This window comes from Carassius auratus, chromosome 10, assembly GCF_003368295.1.
Source record: "Carassius auratus strain Wakin chromosome 10, ASM336829v1, whole genome shotgun sequence".
In the NCBI taxonomy this organism is placed as follows: domain Eukaryota; kingdom Metazoa; phylum Chordata; class Actinopteri; order Cypriniformes; family Cyprinidae; genus Carassius; species Carassius auratus.
Genome location: NC_039252.1, coordinates 14,434,468 through 14,455,012, shown reverse-complemented (window position 1 = coordinate 14,455,012; position 20,545 = coordinate 14,434,468). Strand labels below are relative to the sequence as shown.

At 36.9% G+C, this 20,545-nt stretch overlaps 3 protein-coding genes across 6 annotated transcripts; 1 reads left to right on the top strand and 2 right to left on the bottom strand.

Annotated features, from left to right (window-relative positions):
- Positions 1–675: 675 nt before the first annotated feature.
- LOC113109974 (mesenteric estrogen-dependent adipogenesis protein-like) lies at positions 676–4,526 on the top strand. 2 transcript variants are annotated; one of them, XM_026273909.1, is made up of 6 exons: positions 676–1,262; positions 1,348–1,478; positions 3,680–3,795; positions 3,935–4,003; positions 4,090–4,105; positions 4,184–4,526. In XM_026273909.1, exons 1-6 carry the CDS (start codon positions 886–888, stop codon positions 4,273–4,275), a joined length of 801 nt encoding a protein of 266 aa, XP_026129694.1. In that variant the 5' UTR covers positions 676–885; the 3' UTR covers positions 4,276–4,526. The 2 variants fall into 2 exon arrangements, with proteins under 2 accessions (XP_026129694.1, XP_026129693.1); XM_026273908.1 differs by having other exon boundaries at positions 699–1,262; positions 3,935–4,105; positions 4,184–4,525.
- A 1,237-nt stretch (positions 4,527–5,763) lies between these two features.
- Positions 5,764–8,820, bottom strand: alox5ap (arachidonate 5-lipoxygenase-activating protein). The gene is made up of 5 exons (XM_026273907.1): positions 8,575–8,820; positions 8,292–8,370; positions 7,533–7,603; positions 6,979–7,060; positions 5,764–6,603 (listed from the first exon to the last, which is right to left on the bottom strand). Exons 1-5 carry the CDS (start codon positions 8,711–8,713, stop codon positions 6,441–6,443), a joined length of 534 nt encoding a protein of 177 aa, XP_026129692.1. The 5' UTR covers positions 8,714–8,820; the 3' UTR covers positions 5,764–6,440.
- Positions 8,821–11,214: 2,394 nt separating this feature from the next.
- Positions 11,215–18,414, bottom strand: LOC113109972 (SUMO-specific isopeptidase USPL1-like). Of its 3 annotated transcripts, none has more exons than XM_026273902.1 (9): positions 18,266–18,414; positions 17,451–17,605; positions 17,095–17,217; positions 15,851–16,502; positions 14,312–14,422; positions 14,090–14,219; positions 13,870–13,995; positions 13,603–13,763; positions 11,215–12,844 (listed from the first exon to the last, which is right to left on the bottom strand). In XM_026273902.1, exons 2-9 carry the CDS (start codon positions 17,568–17,570, stop codon positions 11,538–11,540), a joined length of 2,730 nt encoding a protein of 909 aa, XP_026129687.1. In that variant the 5' UTR covers positions 17,571–17,605; positions 18,266–18,414; the 3' UTR covers positions 11,215–11,537. The 3 variants fall into 3 exon arrangements, with proteins under 3 accessions (XP_026129687.1, XP_026129688.1, XP_026129691.1); XM_026273903.1 differs by having other exon boundaries at positions 17,451–17,602; positions 18,266–18,410; XM_026273906.1 differs by lacking the exon at positions 17,451–17,605 and having other exon boundaries at positions 18,266–18,405.
- Between the last annotated feature and the right edge of the window lie 2,131 nt (positions 18,415–20,545).

Here is a 20,545-nt window from a genome sequence, read left to right as displayed (position 1 = left end):
ACTCAGGTGGTTAAAATTTTTAGGGTAGGGGTAGGTTAAAATGTATTAACCATTTGGTTTAGATTTCTTGATCTGGCCATCTGGATTTTTTTTGTTAAAACCAGGATAAAGTCACATTAAAAATAAAAAACATTGGGAATTCTAAGTCATAGCACAGTCTAAAATGAGGTCAGTCAGTTGTGGTTGTGGTTAACCAGGTCACAAACGGAATGGCCAATCACAGCTTTTACTCTTGTAGTCTGTTCAATCACTTAAACCAATTTTAGATTAGGAACTAGCTACCATCCTTGTCTGAGTAAGTGGAAACTAATATGGGGATTTTATGTCTAAAATTAAAACTGATATTAGGATGTTTTAAACTACTAGCAAAATTCTTCTTTAAAGGTTTATATACAAGTTGACTGAAAACGAATTTGTTGAAGCTCGTCACAGCTTTGCCAAACTAAGTAACCTATTCTAGCCTAAAAATCACCCAATCCTCTCTAAAATCATCAGTAGATCGTAGTCTGCAATCAATCTTGGACTAGTTTAAGTTTTTTTCCGACACAGTAGCGACTGAAAATGATTCCAGTAACAGTTCCCTCAGGGAAAGGCTACTTCACTGTTGGAGCTTAAATGACCTACTTTTAATGTGACTACCGGTTATATGAAAGATTAACTAATTCACTCCATTTATCATGTTGTGAATCACTGTTTGTCTGTGTGCTTAAAAGGAGGACGCCCGGGTCACTTAACCCCGCTAAAACAGTAAAACAGGTGATAAAACTCAAACTTCCCGTCACAATGCTGAACTGCTCTCTGTACTGAACTGGTCGCCGTGATTTAGCCAAGACATGTTCCTGGATTAACATTATTGTCCAAAAATATAGGTGTTGATACAGGAACATGTTGTACTTGGTGAAATCACGCTCACCGGACTGGACTACAGTTTATGACTCAGTTGAATGTGATGCTCAGATTCACAAACCAGCTCCACGCCCACCAAACAAAAGCGGAGGGCGACTCACGCGCTGGACGAAAAACTCGGATTTGTCCTCGAGAACAAGTTACAAGAGAAAGAACATGCGGGGAAACGTGAATTCTGGCTTTGTTATGGACGTTATCGAGCTGGAGTCGTTTGTGAGCAGCCCTCCTGCTGGATTCAGTGTCGAGAACCGCGCGGGCTGCAGAGTCGTGAAATGGGATCAGGAGAACAGCTGCGTGTTCATCGATGAGATCCAGTCTAGCAAGGGGAAAGTGATTTTCTTTAATTCTCCGGGAAGGTAAATTGATTAAAATAACGGCATATGACAATATGCAGGGTTAGATATAGCGTGCTTTTGTAACTCTTCTTCTTGGCCATTTCAGGAAAGTCATAGTACGTACTTTGAGGGAGTACACAGATTTGAGACGACAGCTAACGTCAAAAACAATTTACATCCTGGTGTCTGCGTGCACCAAAACAGAGGTCGAAGAAAAGAGACAGAGGGATGTTCCAGGTAGGACATTTTAAAAATGATTAATTGTTCACAAAGTGAAAGACTTTGACCTGCTTCTGTAAATGAATGTGTTTACGTACAAACAGAGACTGGTGTGTTGTGTGTATAACAGTTACATCATTGTTGGGTAAGTTACTCAAAACAAGTAATTGATTATAAATAACTGATTACTAATTGAAAATTGTAATTTGATTACATTACTGATTACTGTAATGTAACTAATTACTTTACTTCCAAGTTACTTTGAAAACATATCAGACCTAAAAATTAAATACACTACAAAGTGAAAATTTTAGTTATTTCAAGTCATTTAATATTGACTGAAAAATATTACAAGGGATGAAAACTGCAACTTGACTTAAATATCTAATCTATTTTTAAAACTTAACATACTTCATATAAACCTGCCTAACAATGAAAAATGTATCTTTAAATGTGCCTATAAAGTGTTTTATATACAGCATTGCTTGCTGAGTGTAGGGTAGATGTGTATGCATAATTATATTGACTTTATTAACTGTAATCAAATTACACAAATTCAAAATTGAATGTTACATTAGTGTGTTATCAGAAAAGTAATTAGATTACTGCATTCTACCCACCTCTGGTATACATACATAAAATTATATATTAAAATATATTCATTAACAAATATTAAAATGACAAAATCAGCTTTTAAATATACTATTCTGAAAAATGTATCTCTTTTTTTAAATTGATATACAACATATATATACAAACACACACACACACACAGAGAGAGAGAGAGAGAGAGAGAGGAGAATGGGGTGAGTTGAGCCAGTTTTTACTTACTGTGTGTGTAAAGTGAGCACATGGGTCCAACTTAAATATGTCCGTGAATTTCTGGAGTTAGTGCATCTTTGGGAATAATCACTTTGGATCTAAAATCAATCATTTTCAAAATATGGCTTTCCGAAAAGAAAAAAAAGAAGTGGTCTCTGGGCTCAACTTGTCCCCAGTGAGGGGTAAATTAAGCCTAGGGAGAAGGTAAAGAGACATGCAGTTGAACTGTGCCATTGATTATGTTAATATATTTTATATGAAAATTTTCACCTTTCATTTGCACTTTTGCTATATCAAAGGAAGAGAAATTATCAAAATTATAAAAATACATCCAGGGGGTTTTCTTCACCTGAGGCTCAAGATGCTGGGTTAGGAGGCTCCAATAATAATAATGGCATAAAGGTTTGGATAATAGGAAGGATGTATGACTTCTTAATAGATTTATAAAATTATACAATACACAACTTCGAAGGCATTTTAATTATTTAAAAAATGTATGTGTGTGTGTGTATGTGTGTATATATATATATATATATATATATATATATATATATATATATATATATATATATATATATATATATATATATATATATATATGTATGTGTGTGTGTGTGGATGCATGTTATCTGAAAGTGAATGGATGGGTATATACATACATCTGCATATCATATGTAGTCAGTTAATTAGTTAGCTGATCATTTTATACAATATTCTCAAATGATGGCTGTGTAAACCCTGTTGTTTACATGTGTCATTACACTACACTTGTCTACAACTGCAGTATTTAACATACAGACTACTAAAGTTCCCTGTTTGTTTAAAGCAAAAAAAAAAATTCCATGGCCACTTTTTATAAACAAAGCTATATAAGTAATCAGTGATATATAAGTAAGCGCTGCAGTTGTTAGGGGTGCTCCGATCACGATCGGCCGATCGTTAATGCGCATCTTGTCAGTAAAGCCGGTTCTCTAATCAGCGGTTAATTCCATCAGGTGTGTGATTTCACATAGAGCAGCTGTTACTACACAGAGCCGTTGTTAACTGAGAAGATGCGCCAATAAACGCTGAAAATTAACGTGATTTGCGCATCTTCTCTATTAACAACGGCTCTGTGTAGTAACAGCTGCTCTATGTGAAATCACACACCTGATGGAATTAACCGCTGATTAGATAACCGGCTTTACTGACGAGATGCGCATAATGATCGGCCGATCGTGATCGGAGCACCCCTAGCAGTTGTAAAAATGAATCAAAACAGGAAATCCATCGGAGCTATCATATATGTGTCACAATGTCAACCGGGAAGGTATCATTAAACTTTGACACCACTGTATAATGTATTTGTGAAGTCGAATGCCTCGCCCTTCTTATGATTGTACTTCATTACTTCATAGTTGTTGGGTATTATGTGGTGGCGATCAACGGCAGTCATCCAATGATCAGATGGGAGATGGAAAGAGGCTTAGACATGACTATTTCATCTGTTGCTGGAGAAAGTTATACAGTTGATGTAAGTTCAGTGTAGACTTTGCTTTTAATGATGTACAAATTGAGTGTCCTTTTTCTGGCAATGTAAAAAATGTATTCATATTTTATATATATATATATATATATATATATATATATATATACACTTTTTTTTTTTTAAGGTTGATGTTAGTGCTGCAATACAGGGATGGGTCGGTGAGAGCCTTCAAATCCTTGTTGATGCAGAAAAGGTAAAACCTATCTGGAAAGATGCACATTTCACCATCAAGTACCGTTCTGACGCCCTTTTTGACTTTCCCTACTGGTTTGGTTTCAGCAAACGACAGTTCAAGGTGTGTTTTAAAAAAACAAGCAGACCTCTAGTCTAGGATTTCTAGTATTGAGACGATGACTGAAATCTGGTCTTGCAGGTCACGTACCATGGAAGATGAGATCAACACCCACAATGTTGTGTGAAACAGCAAATATCTACTGCAAACAGGCTTCAGTCTGTGGAAATTGAAGCCCTGCACAGATGAGGAGACCATTAATGCACCTTAAAGGACAGTCTTACTGTAAATTGAACTTTATTTTGCTCATGTCAGCAGTCATACAAAAAAAAAATCACAAAGAAAAGGAGATCAATGGAACATAATCTTAATTATAAATCTGTTGAAGCAGAAAGGTCAATTTCATAAATCCTCACATTGTAAACAAACTCAAGATAGGTACAATACTTCTCTCTATGCAAAAGTGCCTGAATGTGTTACCTTCATTGCTTTAAATGGGTCATATCACGAGGAATCAGAAGGGGATCTTTTTGGATTACTGAAATCAATCCAAATAAACAGACAATTATATTATCTAACCTCACGTTACGCTTTAAGTTGACACACCTCTTGTGCTGTTTCTGGCTTGTGTAGCACCTACTGCTCTGCATATACTTACAGACAATTAACAGAAACCTGCAGTTAGGGCTGGGCGATAAAACCATAATTATCATGATGTAATTCTCTTTGATGTAACGATTAGAGTTCGTTAAATGTTCAATAAAATGTTTATGGACCAAAAACAAAACAATGAAATGTGCTTGAATTCAGCAAATAACACAAATGACTCTATTTTAAACTAATTTAAAGCAAGCTGAAGCAGTGTTGAAAAACAGGAGAAACACTGCGCAACGATACATTTAGAGGACTTTTCAATGTACCAATCACCATGATTTACCATGGAATTACCAGTAACACTAACTGCACCATGGTATTGTGGCAGGAATGTGGAATAATTATATGAAATTTTATGATAATATTAATGTAGACATGAATTAAAGCTGCAGTCTGTGACCTTTGACGCTCTAGTGGTTAATAAACAGCTGCTTGCATCTTGCGGAAGAACATCGTAGCCGGATCTACTTCTCTCTGTTTATGTCTATGAAGAATCACAAAGGTACTGGGTTACTCCGCCGCGGTACCCCCGAAGCAATCTAAAATAGTCCGAATATAAACACTTATTATAGGTGCACCCTAGTGATTCAGGACAAGCTAAAAACACGGTTTGGAAAATGGATTAATGGTGTACTCACTTATTATATACATTTTGTAAATTTTGAACAGAAACTTATGGACCGCAGCTCTGATTGGTTATTTCTTACCGGGAGCAGATGAATTTCTCCAAATGGCAATAGGACCACTGGGAGGAAACAGAGGAGCTTGATTTTTTTCACAGATTATCTGTCTCATATTCTACTGTCAGGACATAATGACAGGTTTAACAAATATGTAAAAAATATATTTTTACAAAAGTTACCTACTGCAGCTTTAAATGTATTAAAAGAGTAAGGGAATATACAGTTTTTTTGTGATCAAGCTATAGCATTTGTGCATTTATATTAAATGTGACTACGGTTTTTTTTTATGCAAATAACTAGAAACAATATAATATGGAGGTGGTGTGGTTTTAACTGTGGGTGATAGTATGCTACTATGGAAGACCAGTGGTTAATTTTAATAAAAGTAAAACTGTCAGAATAATTACCTTTCAATATCTACGTATGAGGTAATCACGATTTGAAATTTATTGAGATAATTATCATTATGAACTGATATGAGCATTTAATTGTGACAATTGTTTTGGCCATATCGCAGTCCTATGTGCAGTTATACCCTGATAATTTCATTCTGACATTTCATCACTAATTGTTTTGTAACCCTGTCATGTAATACAGCCTTTGCAAAGAGGCTGAGGATTTTGCTGAACTATATTTCACACAACAGGAAACCTGCAATCCGGTGCCATAGCAGAACTTGCCATTTTTAAAGGCACAGTAACCAAAAATTTAAATCTAAAGCTTAAAGAGGTGTGAAAATGAAACTTTTTTTGACAAATCTTTACTAAGCTTACGCGTTGACCTCAATGAAAAAACTAAAGCATGATATGACCCATTTAAAACATTTCTTCAAATATCACATGCTGGGATAGTAACAGTAAAAACAGTCTTTTGTTGTTTTGTAAAGCTTTTTTAAATGTACATATTATATTGCAATTAAATGCCTTTGTGACCATCACTGTGAACGCTTCACACTGTTCTTGCCACATCCTCTAACTGACAAACCATTAACCCAAAGAGTCTATCTACACTGATCTGTTAACTCTACTGTTTCAGCTGCAGAAAAATCTCTCATGCACAGTTCAGGGCAAGAGCAGAAGTGTTGACGCTGCTTTGGTGATGGTCTGGATGTACTCTTTGTAGTCACTGCCACCATAGGTGAGCATCAGGTGATTTATGATTCCCACAACACACATGAGTGACAGGAAGAAGAGGATGCGTTTCCCGAACAGGAAGCCAGGAGTGCTGTCAGGCATACAAGCAGAATATCTGTTATCAAATCTAGTGTATGTAAAATATGGGTGGGTTACAACACATGGTTGATGTGTCTGTATAAAGCAACATCCAGGGCTGAGAACTCAAAGAGATCTTATCATGCAAGTTCTGCCCACATCATAAATTTGCAACAGTTTATGACTTATAGTCTATTTGTATTGAGATTAACGTTAGGCAACAACTAATGCTGCTGGAATGCAGAACAACCCACATTTGTCAGTGTTTCATGTAGTTTCAGGAACCGCAGAAGACATTTCAATTGAGTGTACTGCAGCTTTAGCACAAAAAAACTTTTGATGTTTAAAAGGCCTTATTTGTTCATAGTTAAGGATTTACAAATCTTACCTCTGGCAAGTCTGCCCCAGGTAGCCAACAAAGTACTTCTGCCGGACCACAAGGTAGATGATGCCAGCAAAGGCAGCTGGAGCTGTAAAAAAAGAAAAAAGAAAAGAAAAAGTGTTTTATTTAAATTATATCAGAGAACTTCCAAGAAAGTTATTGTACAGGTATTTTATGAGGGCTGACTTTTATTATATATATATATATATATATATATATATATATATATATATATATATATATATATATGCGTTGGTTCCTTAGCAACTCAATTAGCCTATATTTCAGTGTTATTCAAAAATAGAGCGAAGTTATTATGCAGACAAATATTTGCACATGGGTCATAACAGTAATTATAAGCCAGGAAATGCAAACCATTTCTACTTCATTACAAAGGGGTATTTTCTTTGGTCTGATCCTATTACTATATTGTAGTGAATGTTAAAAATAACACAGAAAATAGCAAAGGCACTTTCACTTCTAAAAATATTGATTATGTGCTTATTTAACTCAATCACTTAACTGACTTTTGAAATTTTTTATGATGAATTGCATTGTACCTTGGCTGAGGCAGATACCTGCGCACCACAGTACTGCCAGAAATGTGGGGTACGTGTCCATGCAGTTTCGACTGAGAAAACACATACATAAAGTATTATGAAGCAGATCATTTTATTAACTGAGAACTTTTTCATACAGGTTCAGAAACTAGCTCTGGTATTTCATTTGACCTGACGGAAGATGTGCTGTCAGTTCTTCTTTGTAGTACTTCCATGTATCTTAGAAATATTGTGAAAGAGTTGTTACTTCCTCTTTGGTGGTGGTTAATGATATGATTGCATCTAAATTGAGATAAACTACCAAACCAGGATCCAACAGCCTAGATATGCAACTGATAATAATGCTGTCAGTTTGGTTTATTTTGCATATTTGAATAATAATAATAATAATAATAATGAATAAAAAAACATTTAATACAAGTCTCATACACCTGATTTAATTTTAGCCCATTTACATGAATGTAGACTTTATGAGAAACTTTAAATGAGTGAAAAAAAGTACAGCTATAGGCTTTCAATATACAAACAGAAACACCAGTGAAACCCTTTTGCAACATTAAGATTATGTAAATAAAGCAGGAAGTTAGTTTCCAGAAGAACAGGAAAATTTCGAGCTGTTATGCAAAAGAAGCTACACCAACACTATTTCATAAACAGATTATTTACCTCTCTCTATAAAAAGCTCTTTTGCCGCTTAAAATAATAGTTAATTTTCCTGTCAAATTCTAGAGTGGAGAAGCTCGAGTCAATAATACTCACTTTGCACAGGACAAACGCTCAAACGCTGCAGAATTCTTAGAATGAGTGCACTCTTTCTCAACCTTCAAGGCGAAGAACACTAGAGGAGAGGTGAATATATTAAAGATTGGACATATTAGTACAACGCATGTGCATGTATATTTAGGCTACATTATGTATTAATTCCTGGTAGCTGTATAAACACTGCACAGTATGTTCAAAGATGATTTGCATACACATTCTACACGAACATCTTTTAATTATACAAAATAAAAATAATAGTAATAAAGTCGAAATGTCATACCATTCTGAATGACGCTGAGAAGAGTGACCAGCACAAGCAAGAAAATGTTGTCCATCACTGCCACAAACATGTTCTCGAGTGTGCACTGCGGGACTGTCTCAGACTGCTGTCTGATCATTTGTAGCATCACAGATAACATCAGCACTAAACTGATGCGTTTCCTGATGGGAGGGCCACTTTCTTTTGAACTTTTTGAAACTAATTATCTGAGTGTGGGAAAACTTGTTCCTGGTAGGCTATAGCTCCATTTTCCGTCTGCAGCTCTCTTTTCCGTTTCACACCTCGTCATAACAGTTGATATTTTAGGAAAAAAAAGAAGTTTAACCACCTGAATCTGACGTTGAAGCCGACGGTCTGTTTCGCGGTTAAACACTGCCCGCTGTTGGCTGAAACTGTTTTGCAGGTCTTAGCTGGTTTGTTTCAGCTCGTCTTCAACTCTAAATTCTGGTTTTGGACATCACCAAAACACTGTATATTTGGGGTGTCTCTTTAATGTGACACCTGAATCAACTCAACAGCTCATTAACAGTGTATCAATATGCTGAAATGGTTGTCAAATTGGGGAAACCATTAAAATTTTGCATTTTCAGGAGGCTGCGTTATCCAAGATTGATGACATCTGCTATGAACCAGCCAACACAACAAATGGTATTGTCACTTTTTTTAATTTAAACACTAAATATAAAGATTAAACTTAATGTAGTTAACCAAGTCTATAATTTGTTGAAGTAATTTAGTTGATACATTGTTGCTGTGCTGTTTCAGGTTTGAAAAAATATAGATGTTGGTCAGAAAAGATTAACTTCACCTGTTATTTCAGCTGTCCGTATACGTTTAATAAATTAGCAGACAGTATGTTGACTTTAAGCAACACTGTAATATATGAAAATGTGACATCAAACAAAACTTATGATCAGTGCTTTAAGTGGGCCGGTATGCACCAGTACTCAGTACCGCCACTTCCAAATATAGATCTTGAGCGTACCACCACCTCTCAGTGCGCCCAGAACTTAGCATACCGGTAAGTTCATTTGGACATCTGTTTTAATAGAGGTTTTAATCCTGCCGCATTTCAGAGCGCCCTTCAAAATGCACGCTTCCTAATTCTTCCTAGTTCGGAGTATGGAGCGTGAATCATTTGAACCAGTTTGAGAGTTCAGAGCGGGATCGCGAATCATTTGAGTCAGTTCGAGAAATCGGAGCGGGTTCGCGAATCATTTGAGTCAGTTCGGCAGTTCGTAGCGGGTTCGCGAATCATTTGAGTCAGTTTGGGAGTTCGGAGCGGGTTCGCGAATCATTTGAGTCAGTTTGGGGATCGCAAATCATTTTAATCAGTTCGGGAGTTCGGAGCTGCTTCGCGGATCATTTGAATCAATTCGAGAGCTCGGAGCGGGTTCGCGAATCATTTGAGTCAGTTCGGGATTTCGGAGTGGGATCGCGAATCATTTGAGTCAGTTCGGGAATTCAAAGCGGATTCGCGAATCATTTGAGTCAGTTTGAGGAACGCGAATCATTTGAATCAGTTCGGGAGTTCGTAGCGGGTTCGCGAATCATTTGAATCAGTTTGGGAGTTCAAAGCGGGTTCGCGAATCATTTTTTAGTCAGTTTGAGGATCGCGAATTATTTGTATCAGTTTGGGAGTTCGGAGTGTGATTCATTTGAATGTTCGGGAGTTCTTCGGAGCTGGTTCGCGAATCATTTGAGTCAGTTTGGATGTTTGAATGCAGTACTGCAGTAGCTCTTTCTAAGGGTATTTTTTCAAAATCCTTTTTGCACATTTTATTTATGTTCAATAGTTCTTTCTAGCTCAAGCAAATCCACAAATTAATAAAATGATTTATTATTAAGGTTGCCTGTTGACTGCTGTATATAAAAGCCCTTCAATATAGTTGTTACCTCAGGGGATGAGGGTAATCATCAAAAAAAACCCAGAAAAGATTATTATTATTATTTTTGGCTATAATAGAGTACCGGCACCTCTTTTGGCCCACTTAAAGCACTGCTTATGATTCATAACTTAATTTTGAGATACTTCTTTTTAACCAACTGCTCTCAAAGTCATCTTTGTGGATCTGTGAGGAAAGTTTGCCTCAAATTTACACAGATGTCCCAACAGAATAACCATCTGTTTTTCCTCATCTTAATAATGAACATGCAACATTTCTGCAAAGTTTGACAACCAGAAAATAACCAAGACATTTGTCTTAGTTTTAAAAATGTGTTTAATTTGATACCTAACCAATTTCACTTGGTTAATTTAATTCAATTTACTCTACTGTTAAAATGTTTGGGTCATTAAAAAAAAAAAAAAAAAAAAGTGACAGTTAACAATGTTTAAGATTTCTATGACAAATAAATGCTGTTCAAATAGTAATATTTCACAATATTATTGATTTATTTTTTTTATATATAAATTTGATTAAATGAATGTACCCTATGGTAAACATTAGATTGAATACTCCTATAATTCATAATCTTTCCAACCACAAACTGCAGGTAATGCAAATAGTTTTTTGGTTAGAAACTGAAAGAAATATCCGTTCCAAGAAAAACTGTAGGAAGCCCATATACAATCAGTGTGTATGTGAGGCTTTTACTCTTCACTCACATGCACAATTAAAAGCCAATAACCACAACATATACATTTTTTGGGACCATTTAATATGAACCACTTTAAATAATGATAATCATAAAAAAAAATAAACAACTGTACAAACCTTTACAAATGCATTGTTCATAATTTGATCTTCAAACATTGCATACTCGGCACCATGTAATGCTCATTATTCTTCAAATATATGAGACAAAATATGAAAATATGATTTAACTGATGATGCAACACAGGCTTTCCTAACAAAAGTCTTGCACTCCCAATACAAAACTACAAAGAGGAGTTCTTAGGTACAACTTGTTCTGATACCAGACCAAACTCACGGTTTGTAAAATCTAAAATCTTTTCTTGATCAGAAAAATATATCTAAGCCATTAAAATCAGTGTTGTCAATTGCAGTCTGGCCCATCCCTGATTGTATGTATTCATCAAGATTCAATACGGAGTCATTAGTAGAAGAATGGTAGGTTAAAGGTGCTTCTGGAACCAAAGTTGCTACAGAAGGAGTTTTCTGTGTTGTCTCCGCATTCTGGCCATTGTTCAACATCTCAAGGGGCCCCGTGCTGTCGGGTGAGAGGTTACTGACGGTCGGCGCAGGAGACAAAAGTTCAGCGAAGAACTGGTCATACACCGGGCTGTCATACACTGACGTACTCGAGGTGACCGAATAAGGCGACGAGAGGGCTGTGCTGTCAGGTTTTGGTGCAGATTCTCCTGCACTTCCCAAAAGATGGTTTAGTTTGGCCAGTTTCTTCCTCTTAGCCTTGAGTTTTTTCAGTAGCTTCAGCCTGAGGGCTTCCGTAGTGCTAACAGGCTGCTGGTCTGCCGAAAGGCTGGGACTTTTCTTAACAGATGCACCACATATGCTACCAGAAAGGGTGACTGGTTTGTGCTGAGGCACTACCGCAGAATTCCCATTACTTGAATTTGGCAGTTTCTTGCTTAAGAAGCCACCGAACATGTCCGCTGGTTTTGCTAGCACAGCTTCGTTTTCACATTTCAAAATGGGTTTTGGTTTTGAAGCAGGAGGAGGAAGTATTATTGGTGTCGACTGGAAGGAAGAATTAAGTTGAAATAATGAAGACACAAGCAGTGGAGGTGCATGTACTGGTGTAGCCACTGACGGCTTTACCACAACTGGATTAGAAACTAAAGAGCTTTCCTTCGAACCAGAGCTTTGGGGTTTTGAAGGTTGACAAACAGACTTAGAGATACAAGATGAACTAGATGTTACAGGAAGAGTGGGAAGAGCGGATGGCACGACGGCTGGGCTCTGGGGAGTCTGAAGAGCCTCTGTGGCTGTGTCCACATCAACCAGAGTGAGCGTCACAATGTCTGTATGTGACAGACCCTCAAAGGTGTCTGGTAATGTGGTCCTGCCTATAGATGTATCCAAAGCACCGGCAGCAGTCGATTCTCCCACAGTGAGTGTGCTGAGGACACATGTGTCATTGGCCTCAGAGTCTGACAGTTCGTGCAGGTGTTTATCATCGACATTCGTAAGCGTCGAGGGAGCTGTCAGTGAGCAAACCTCTGAAGCTTCATCTTTAACGGAGTCTGATTCCCAGAAAACAATGTGAATTTCATTGGCAGGAAATGAGAACCTCTTGTGGATGATGCTGTAAGGGTATTTCAAACCATCCAGTTCCAGCCACGACCCTAAAAGACAGAACACAAAACAAGTAAATGAACCACTATTAAGTTTAAATTTGAATATCTAACATTACATTTTACAGAGCAACTAATCTAAGATAAATTTAAATTAAATTTTACTAGTTATTTAATAACACTATTATAATAATAATAATATGATAATTTTTCATCGAGCAACAATAAAATAAATTCAAATGAATCATTGGCTAATGAGATTCATAAGAACAACTACATTACCATTCAAAAGTTTGGGTTAAATAAGAATGTTATGTTTCTGAAAGTAGACTATACTAAAAAAAAAAAAAAAACATTGCAACAAGAACACCTTAAAATAAAGCGTAATCAATATTAAAAAAAGTCATGGAAATAAAAATAAGTTGAATACATTTAACAATTTAATCTATATATTTTAAAATGCTATTTATTCCTTTGATGGCAAAGCTGAATTTTCAGCATCATTACTCCAGTCTTCAGTGCCACATGACTTCAGAAATCATTTTAATATGCCGAATTGGTGCTCAAGAAACATGTGCTCATTATTTTTATTGATTTGCTGCATAATAATTTTGTGGAAACTGTGCTTAATGTTTTACAGAACAGCAACTAATTGAAATAGAAATCTTTTCTAACATTATAAATGTTTCCACTATCACTTTCGATCAGTTTCATGTATCCTTGCTGAATAAAAGTAAGTGTAAAAACTCTAAACTTTCGATGGTAGTGTGAATAGATCAGCTAATCAACTCACAGAGTAAAAGACTCACCATTGCTCTGGCGGATCCAAGTGGCAAAGTGTTTTAGATGCTTATTGTACTGGATAACAGTGCTAACATTGTAGTGTGCGCCCTGGAACTCAAATGAGTATTTAGAGAGGTCTTTCCTGGGCAAGCCCTCCACAAAATGCAGTGCAAACACAGAGGACAGCCTGCAAAAAAATTACAGAAGACAATAATCACCCAACAGGTTAAATTGCGATGAAACAGGGTGGTGATAAGGAAAAAATGGAAATGTATAGCTATTCCAATGCTTACTTTTCCAGCACCATTTTCCTCCTCTGGTTTTTACGGTTGCAGTTACTGCACTGCATTCGGTGGATGGCTTTTAGTGGGTGCCAGTCATTCAGAATCTGAGTGAATGTTGTAAGAGTCTTCTCAACACTGAAAGACAATAGGAGGGTTGTGAGTTACCTACATATTTGCCATGTATTTCACTTAATTATCAAATACAAATGACATTGATTAAAACTTTTACCTGTTATTTAGAGTATAACTACAAGATGTGCACTTAAATTCCCAACGGACAGTGTGCTGGAAAAGCTCTTGAGCCCAATTGTCGGAACGCAGAAGGAGAGGGAGAGCAAACACAGGTGTTTCCTGCTGGCCTGTATGACAGACAAGATTAATCACTCAACACAAATGACAAGCAACAGATTGATATCGAATGGTTTTATGATTAGCTCTTGAACCATTTTACCAATTTCACACTTTAGTGTAGGCTGAAGGAGTTTGAAGAGTGACAGACGGAGCGCAGACAGCTGCTGCTCTGCTTCACACAGGACATCGGCGGGGACTCTGGTTACCTCATCTGCAGAACGACACAAGGTTAGCGCTCCAGCATATAGAGTGTTAATATGTACAGGTGCTGGTCATATAATTAGAATATCATCAAAAAGTTGATTTCACTAATTCCATTCAAAAAGTGAAACTTGTATATTATATTCATTCATTACACACAGACCGATATATTTCAAATTTGTATCTGTTAATTTTGATGATTATAACTGACAACTAAGATAAATCCCAAATTCAGTATATCATTAAATTTGAATATTGTGAAAAGGTTCAATATTGTAGACACCTGGAGCCACACTCTAATCAGCTAATTAACTCAAAACACCTGCAAATGCCTTTAAATGGTCTCTCAGTCTAATTCTGTAGGCTACACAATCATGGGGAATACTGCTGACTTGACAGTTGTCCAAAAGATGACCATTGACACCTTGCACAAGGAGGGCAAGACAAAATGTCATTGCAAAAGAGGCTGGCTATTCACAGAGCTCTGTGTCCAAGCACATTAATAGAATAGATAGAATATAGCAGATTAATAGAGAATAAAGGAAAGAAAGATGTGGTAGAAAAAAAGTATACAAGCAATGGGGATAACCGCACCCTGGAGAGGATTGTGAAACAAAACCCATTCAAAAATGTGGGGGAGATTCAAAAAAAGTGGACTGCAGCTGGAGTCAGTGCTTCAAGAACCACTACGCACAGATATATGCAAGACATGGGTTTCCGCTGTCGCATTCCTTGTGTCAAGCCACTCTTGAACAACAGACAGCGTCAGAAGCATCTCGCTTCAAAAAGGACTGGACTGCTGCTGAGTGGTCCAAAGTTATGTTCTCTGATGAAAGTAAATTTTGCATTTCCTTTGGAAATCAGGGTCCCAGAGTCTGGAGGAAGAGAGGAGAGGCACACAATCCACGTTGCTTGAGGTCCAGTGTAAAGTTTCCACAGTCAGTGATGGTTTGCTGTGCCATGTCATCTGTTGGTGTTGGTCCACTGTGTTTTCTGAGATCCAAGGTCAGCACAGCCATATATCAGGAAGTTTTAGAGCACTTAAAGCTTCCTGCTGCTGACCAACTTTACCAACAGGCAAAAGGATCCTGACCAACAGGCAAAAGGATCCCCAACTAAGTATTGAGTGCTGTACATGCTCATACTTTTCGTTTTAAGTTGGCCAAGACATCTAAAAATCCTTTCTTTGTATTGGTCTTAAGTTATATTCTAATTTTCTCAGATATTGAATATGGGATTTTGCTTAGTTGTCAATTATGATCATCAAAATTAAGAGAAATGTCAATCTGTGTGTAATGAATGAATATAATATACAAGTTTCACTTTTTGAATGGAATTAGTGAAATAAATCAACTTTTTGATGATATTCTAATTATATGACCAACACCTGTATGTGTGTGTGTGCGTGTGTGTATTTATATATACTTATTTCTCTTACCTTCACACTGTTGCTCCTTGGATTTCAGATAGGAGTATGTCTTATCATATGTGGAGCAAAGGTTCCAGACAGCAGAGCTGCTGGAAGGCACTGATGTCAACTTGTCAATCAGCTTTACATTCTGACATGGAGTCTCTCTGATGGTCCTGCAGTTCACGAGCATTGCCAACAACGAATCCAACCAACACAGGTTGTCCTCAATTTTCCAGAAAAGATGAGGTTGCACAGGAACCAGCTCTGATGATTCCACATTTACATCCATTGCAACGATCTCCTTGACCTCATCTTGAGTACTAGACACACAATCAACCTTCCCGTCACAGAAATCTAAATCCTCATGGGTGGCAGCAGCAGGTAGATCTTCAGGATGTTGTTCCTCAGTGTCATTAATAGAGTCAGTCTTTCTAAGTATTGATTGTTCCTCAGTAAACATTTGTGTTTCGACAGTTTCATCTGGTAGAGTGCCGTCATTGACATCAGCACAACATGGCTCAGGCACACCAGACAAAATGCCCAGTTTCTCTTCTCTTGATCGCTTTGAAGGGGAGGATGCTTCATCCACATCAGATAGGGAAATGTTCCTCTTACATCCATCTTTAGACAAGCTAGCATGCACATCTCCCAGAGATCTACTAACCAATGGGTAAAGGCACTGCAAAGCAAACGAAAAACACACGACAATCTCATTGGCCAATCAATCTTCTTTACAAAGAGTCACAAGCATTTAATACTATGACAAATATAGTTTTACCAGTATTGATAGCTTAATAACAAGAGTGTGAATCTCACAAAACGTGTTTAGCTTGTACCTCACCCCCAAATCGAAAGGACAAACTATTTTTTGCAGTAAGAAAATAAAGCCTAATTTAGAATGGAACATTTGGATTAAACATTTGCAACTTTCTCCTAAAAATATAATTAATATGATAGTCAAATGATAACCATGACAAATTAACCACATTTGCCCTCAAATTTCTTACAAAAAAAAAAAAATCTGTAAAAATTACATTTTAACTGCAATGTGCACACATTTTGTGTGTGTGTTTGTTTCACAATGCAAAAATTATTAATGGGCCCAAAACTAGGCCATACTTTCTTCATGCAATACGAATACTAGTTTATTATTTTTGTTTTGGAGTCAGGTGAGCCAGATATATTATTGACAGGTTGTGAGATTCTTAAGTCTATTAATTTGAAGTGTCAGCATTTCCTGACAAACAAGGAAAACACAACAGACTTCTCACCGCTGGATTTGTACAGAGCAGAACACTCTCCTCCAGGTTGACAGCATAAAAGCGGAGGGCATTTTTCTGACCTTTTGCCAAGCACCAAGGACAGTTCCCTGGTGAGGCATTTCTGTCTTCACACTGTAAACAATCAAACAACAATATATGAGAAATCACAATTACTCAGCACAGAAAATACAAAACCCATTATACATTTAGTGTACAGTACACAGCTGAAGTGCTTTTTATGACTATTCTTTCGCCTTTTACACACAGATTTCCGTGTTTTTCTCTCGTTTGAGGTGGGGGATACAGACTAAATTGGAGCGTAGCTTTGCACGAGTGACAGAGGGAGAGAACTGAGCATAACTGACTTTTCCCAAATACCCCGCCCCCGCTGGGCTCGGAGCCCCTATACCAGTGCCTTCGCCGTTCATTCTCACGCCACTGAGGTTTCCGTTCTTTGTTGAGTCCTGCGGCCATAAACTCGACATAACCGTGACACCCGACTCACCGCCTGAACTCGCTGCTGTGAGAGAGAAGAATTCATTTCTGAGACATCAACTGACCCATTCAGGGCGGATACACATCAAGCAAACATCTCAAACTAGATTCGCTTTCCCATACTAGTGCTTGGAAGTCATTAAGAGAACAGTTTTGGCTTGGTTTAGTTTAGGTTGGCAAATATAACATTACGTAATCCAATTTAGTATGCAAATGTTATCATTGTTTACGATTAGGTATTGAATACTAAACATCTCATGAAACCTAAGTAAACTTCAGATAATATTAAACATGTTCACTAGTTTCTTAAAAAATAAAAAACATAAAACATAGCTTAAGGATCCTGTATGCTGAAGGAATGCCTTCGCAAATACGGTAATAGTTTCCGTTACTGACATGCAAATTAATTTGTCTGCAATTAATCTAACGTACTGTTTTATTACTGACAAACGTAACGTTAGCTGCAAATTTGAATTTACAAGGCACTATCAATAACTGGTAAAAGCGACTAACGTTATGTAAAAAATAAAATACACAAAGCAGTTACGTTAGATATTTATATATTTCTTTGTTGGCGCGAACAGCCACGGCAACAGTGAGAGGACTGGAATACAAGCGCCCAAAAACCTTAAAAACTGCATTCACAACCGATTTCCAACAGTGCACATCGTTTGCACCAACATACCTCGAAACTGGATCGAAGGTGGAGAAATTCCAAGCTGGATATTATACACGCATTAGGTGATTCCAGCACGCCGGTAGGAGACATATCCACGAGCATGCTGTCTGTCGTACACTCAACGTACTACTTCCGGTTTAGGTTTTACCACAGAATGTCTAATATGGCGAGAAGTTTCACTCTTCACTACACTTCCAGCTTCTGAACTGATTGCAGTTCCACTCTGATTCCATATGAGGGCGCTCACAGGACAAGTGCAGAATGAATGGAGGTCAATGGCGGTATACCCCTCAAAATCCACTTTTCTCAAGATATAATTTTTTGTCTAGTAATTTGAATGTTGTATTCGAAAGGAGATGCAAAGAAATTACACATTGCTGGGTGTTAGATTTTTAAGAGTCACTTATTTGCTTTAAAAAGTCTTTTAAAATGTCAATGACGTCATACACATTCACATTCATTAGCAGAATGCTAGCGTGTCATGGGCAACAACAACTCAACCTGTAAGAAATCGAAAGGACATAAGTACTCGTTCATTCAACTTTCGACCTATAACCCATGTTGAACTTGCAAAACCTACAATCAGATCTGAGATTTCTCAACGGCAGTCGGGTGAAAGGGACAAATTTAGACGTCTAGCCCCATAGACTCCCATTCATTTTGCACTCATGCCGATCGCCCCCAGTGGAACTCTGGTGGTACTGCAACCAAAATTCGGTACAATAGGACTTAATAGCGAGTGGGAAGGCTCTCCGTAGACAGGCTCTGGTTTTACAAAGATTTATTTACAGCACAAGAGCGCCATCAGCCGGATTGTCTGCGTGTATTGCCGAACAACTGAACACATACTGTCTGAAATTAAATTAGGCAACAAACAGCAGGGATTTAATCAACGCCATCAAAACACTCAAATGAGTCTAAACTATAATTAAAAGTAGATACACACAAATGGACAGGCTGCAACGTGTTAAATGAGAAAAAAATATTTAGAATTCTAAATGTTTACATATGGTCTAATTAACGCAATTTAAAAATTAATTCAATAATTTAATATTGCTACCCACAATCTCTCTCTAACTGTATTTGAACGAGTATAAATAGCCTATGCAAACGCACGGAGAGAGAGAGAAATAACACAGTAAGCTAGTAACGTTATAGAAAAATAGATCAGAAAATAGTAGGAAAATGTATAAATGAATTTCCAAAAGCTTTAGCAGTACATTTTTCATAATTGAAAAGAATATGGAGTTTCAAAACAAAGTGAGGTCATGGATATCTGATTATACAGCATAGCTATGTTTTTACTATACTTTTATCATAAATAGCATATATTTGTGCTTCAATTTGCTTAATAATACCTATGAAATATTTAGTACCTATTAATTTACCTGTTTATTTTGTTTTATTTAAAATAGGCTACTACATATTTGGTAATAGTTTTTATTTTCACGTTGATTGAATAAAACCGACCAGGAGTCATTAGATTTCTATTTAGGCTACTGTGGTCTGACCTCACGACTTTTTTTCTATCCTACCCAAAGTTACAAGGAACACTTTTTTTCTGTTACACTTTTTTAATTGCGATATTTGAACAAGCGTAGCCTATACATGCCACATAAATACCGATATGAACAAACAACAAACTGTACCCCAAAAAGTAAATATATCAGATCAGCAATAAACATGGCCGTATAAAGCATATCTAATCAATAATACATGTTGAAGTAGGCGTGCTCAGTGCAGCATATGCCCCGCGTCTGTGAACATGTGCTCGAGCGGCGAAGCGCCTGCATTGAGGAGTCGTAGGGAGCTACAGCTGCTCTCTTATGAAACAATGGTAGGCATCAATTTCCCATCAGGTTCCCTCGGCGCTCTATCTGCTGCCCCCCGTCCAACACAATACGAATTTGCATAATTTCCCCGATGATTTAGTCATTAACATTCATAGTCTCAGGTTCTTGCGTGTGTTTATGTATGAAAATAACTTGGTTTCTAATTATGGCCTAAATAGTAATACATATGTTAAGCTATTGCTGCCTTTTTTATGATAGATAGATAGATATTAGATAGATAGATAGATAGATAGATAGATAGATAGATAGATAGATAGATAGATAGATAGATAGATAGATAGATAGATATTGAAAAAAATATCAAGAGAAAAAAGAATTATTGTGCACCATTGCTTTTCTTTATTTCTAGGCTAAACTATCTATATTTATCTGCTAAAATTACTATTGTAAATATAAAATTTAAGTAAATATATTAGTGGTCGGACTAATCTAA

Excerpts from the sequence above, each read along its gene's own strand:
- alox5ap (XM_026273907.1), bottom strand. The coding sequence starts at position 8,713 with ATGTTATCTGTGATGCTACAAATGATCAGACAGCAGTCTGAGACAGTC. Across the intron at positions 7,061-7,532 it reads AGGTATCTGCCTCAGCCAAG|CTCCAGCTGCCTTTGCTGGC; the intron begins GTACAATGCAAT and ends CTTTTTTTACAG. Across the intron at positions 6,604-6,978 it reads CTGGGGCAGACTTGCCAGAG|CACTCCTGGCTTCCTGTTCG; the intron begins GTAAGATTTGTA and ends TATGCCTGACAG.
- LOC113109974 (XM_026273908.1), top strand. The coding sequence starts at position 886 with ATGTTGTACTTGGTGAAATCACGCTCACCGGACTGGACTACAGTTTAT. Across the intron at positions 1,263-1,347 it reads TTCTTTAATTCTCCGGGAAG|GAAAGTCATAGTACGTACTT; the intron begins GTAAATTGATTA and ends TGGCCATTTCAG. Across the intron at positions 1,479-3,679 it reads GAGACAGAGGGATGTTCCAG|TTGTTGGGTATTATGTGGTG; the intron begins GTAGGACATTTT and ends ATTACTTCATAG.
- LOC113109972 (XM_026273902.1), bottom strand. The coding sequence starts at position 17,570 with ATGTCGAGTTTATGGCCGCAGGACTCAACAAAGAACGGAAACCTCAGT. Across the intron at positions 14,220-14,311 it reads TACACTAAAGTGTGAAATTG|GCCAGCAGGAAACACCTGTG; the intron begins GTAAAATGGTTC and ends TCTGTCATACAG. Across the intron at positions 13,764-13,869 it reads AGGAAAATGGTGCTGGAAAA|GCTGTCCTCTGTGTTTGCAC; the intron begins GTAAGCATTGGA and ends ATTTTTTTGCAG.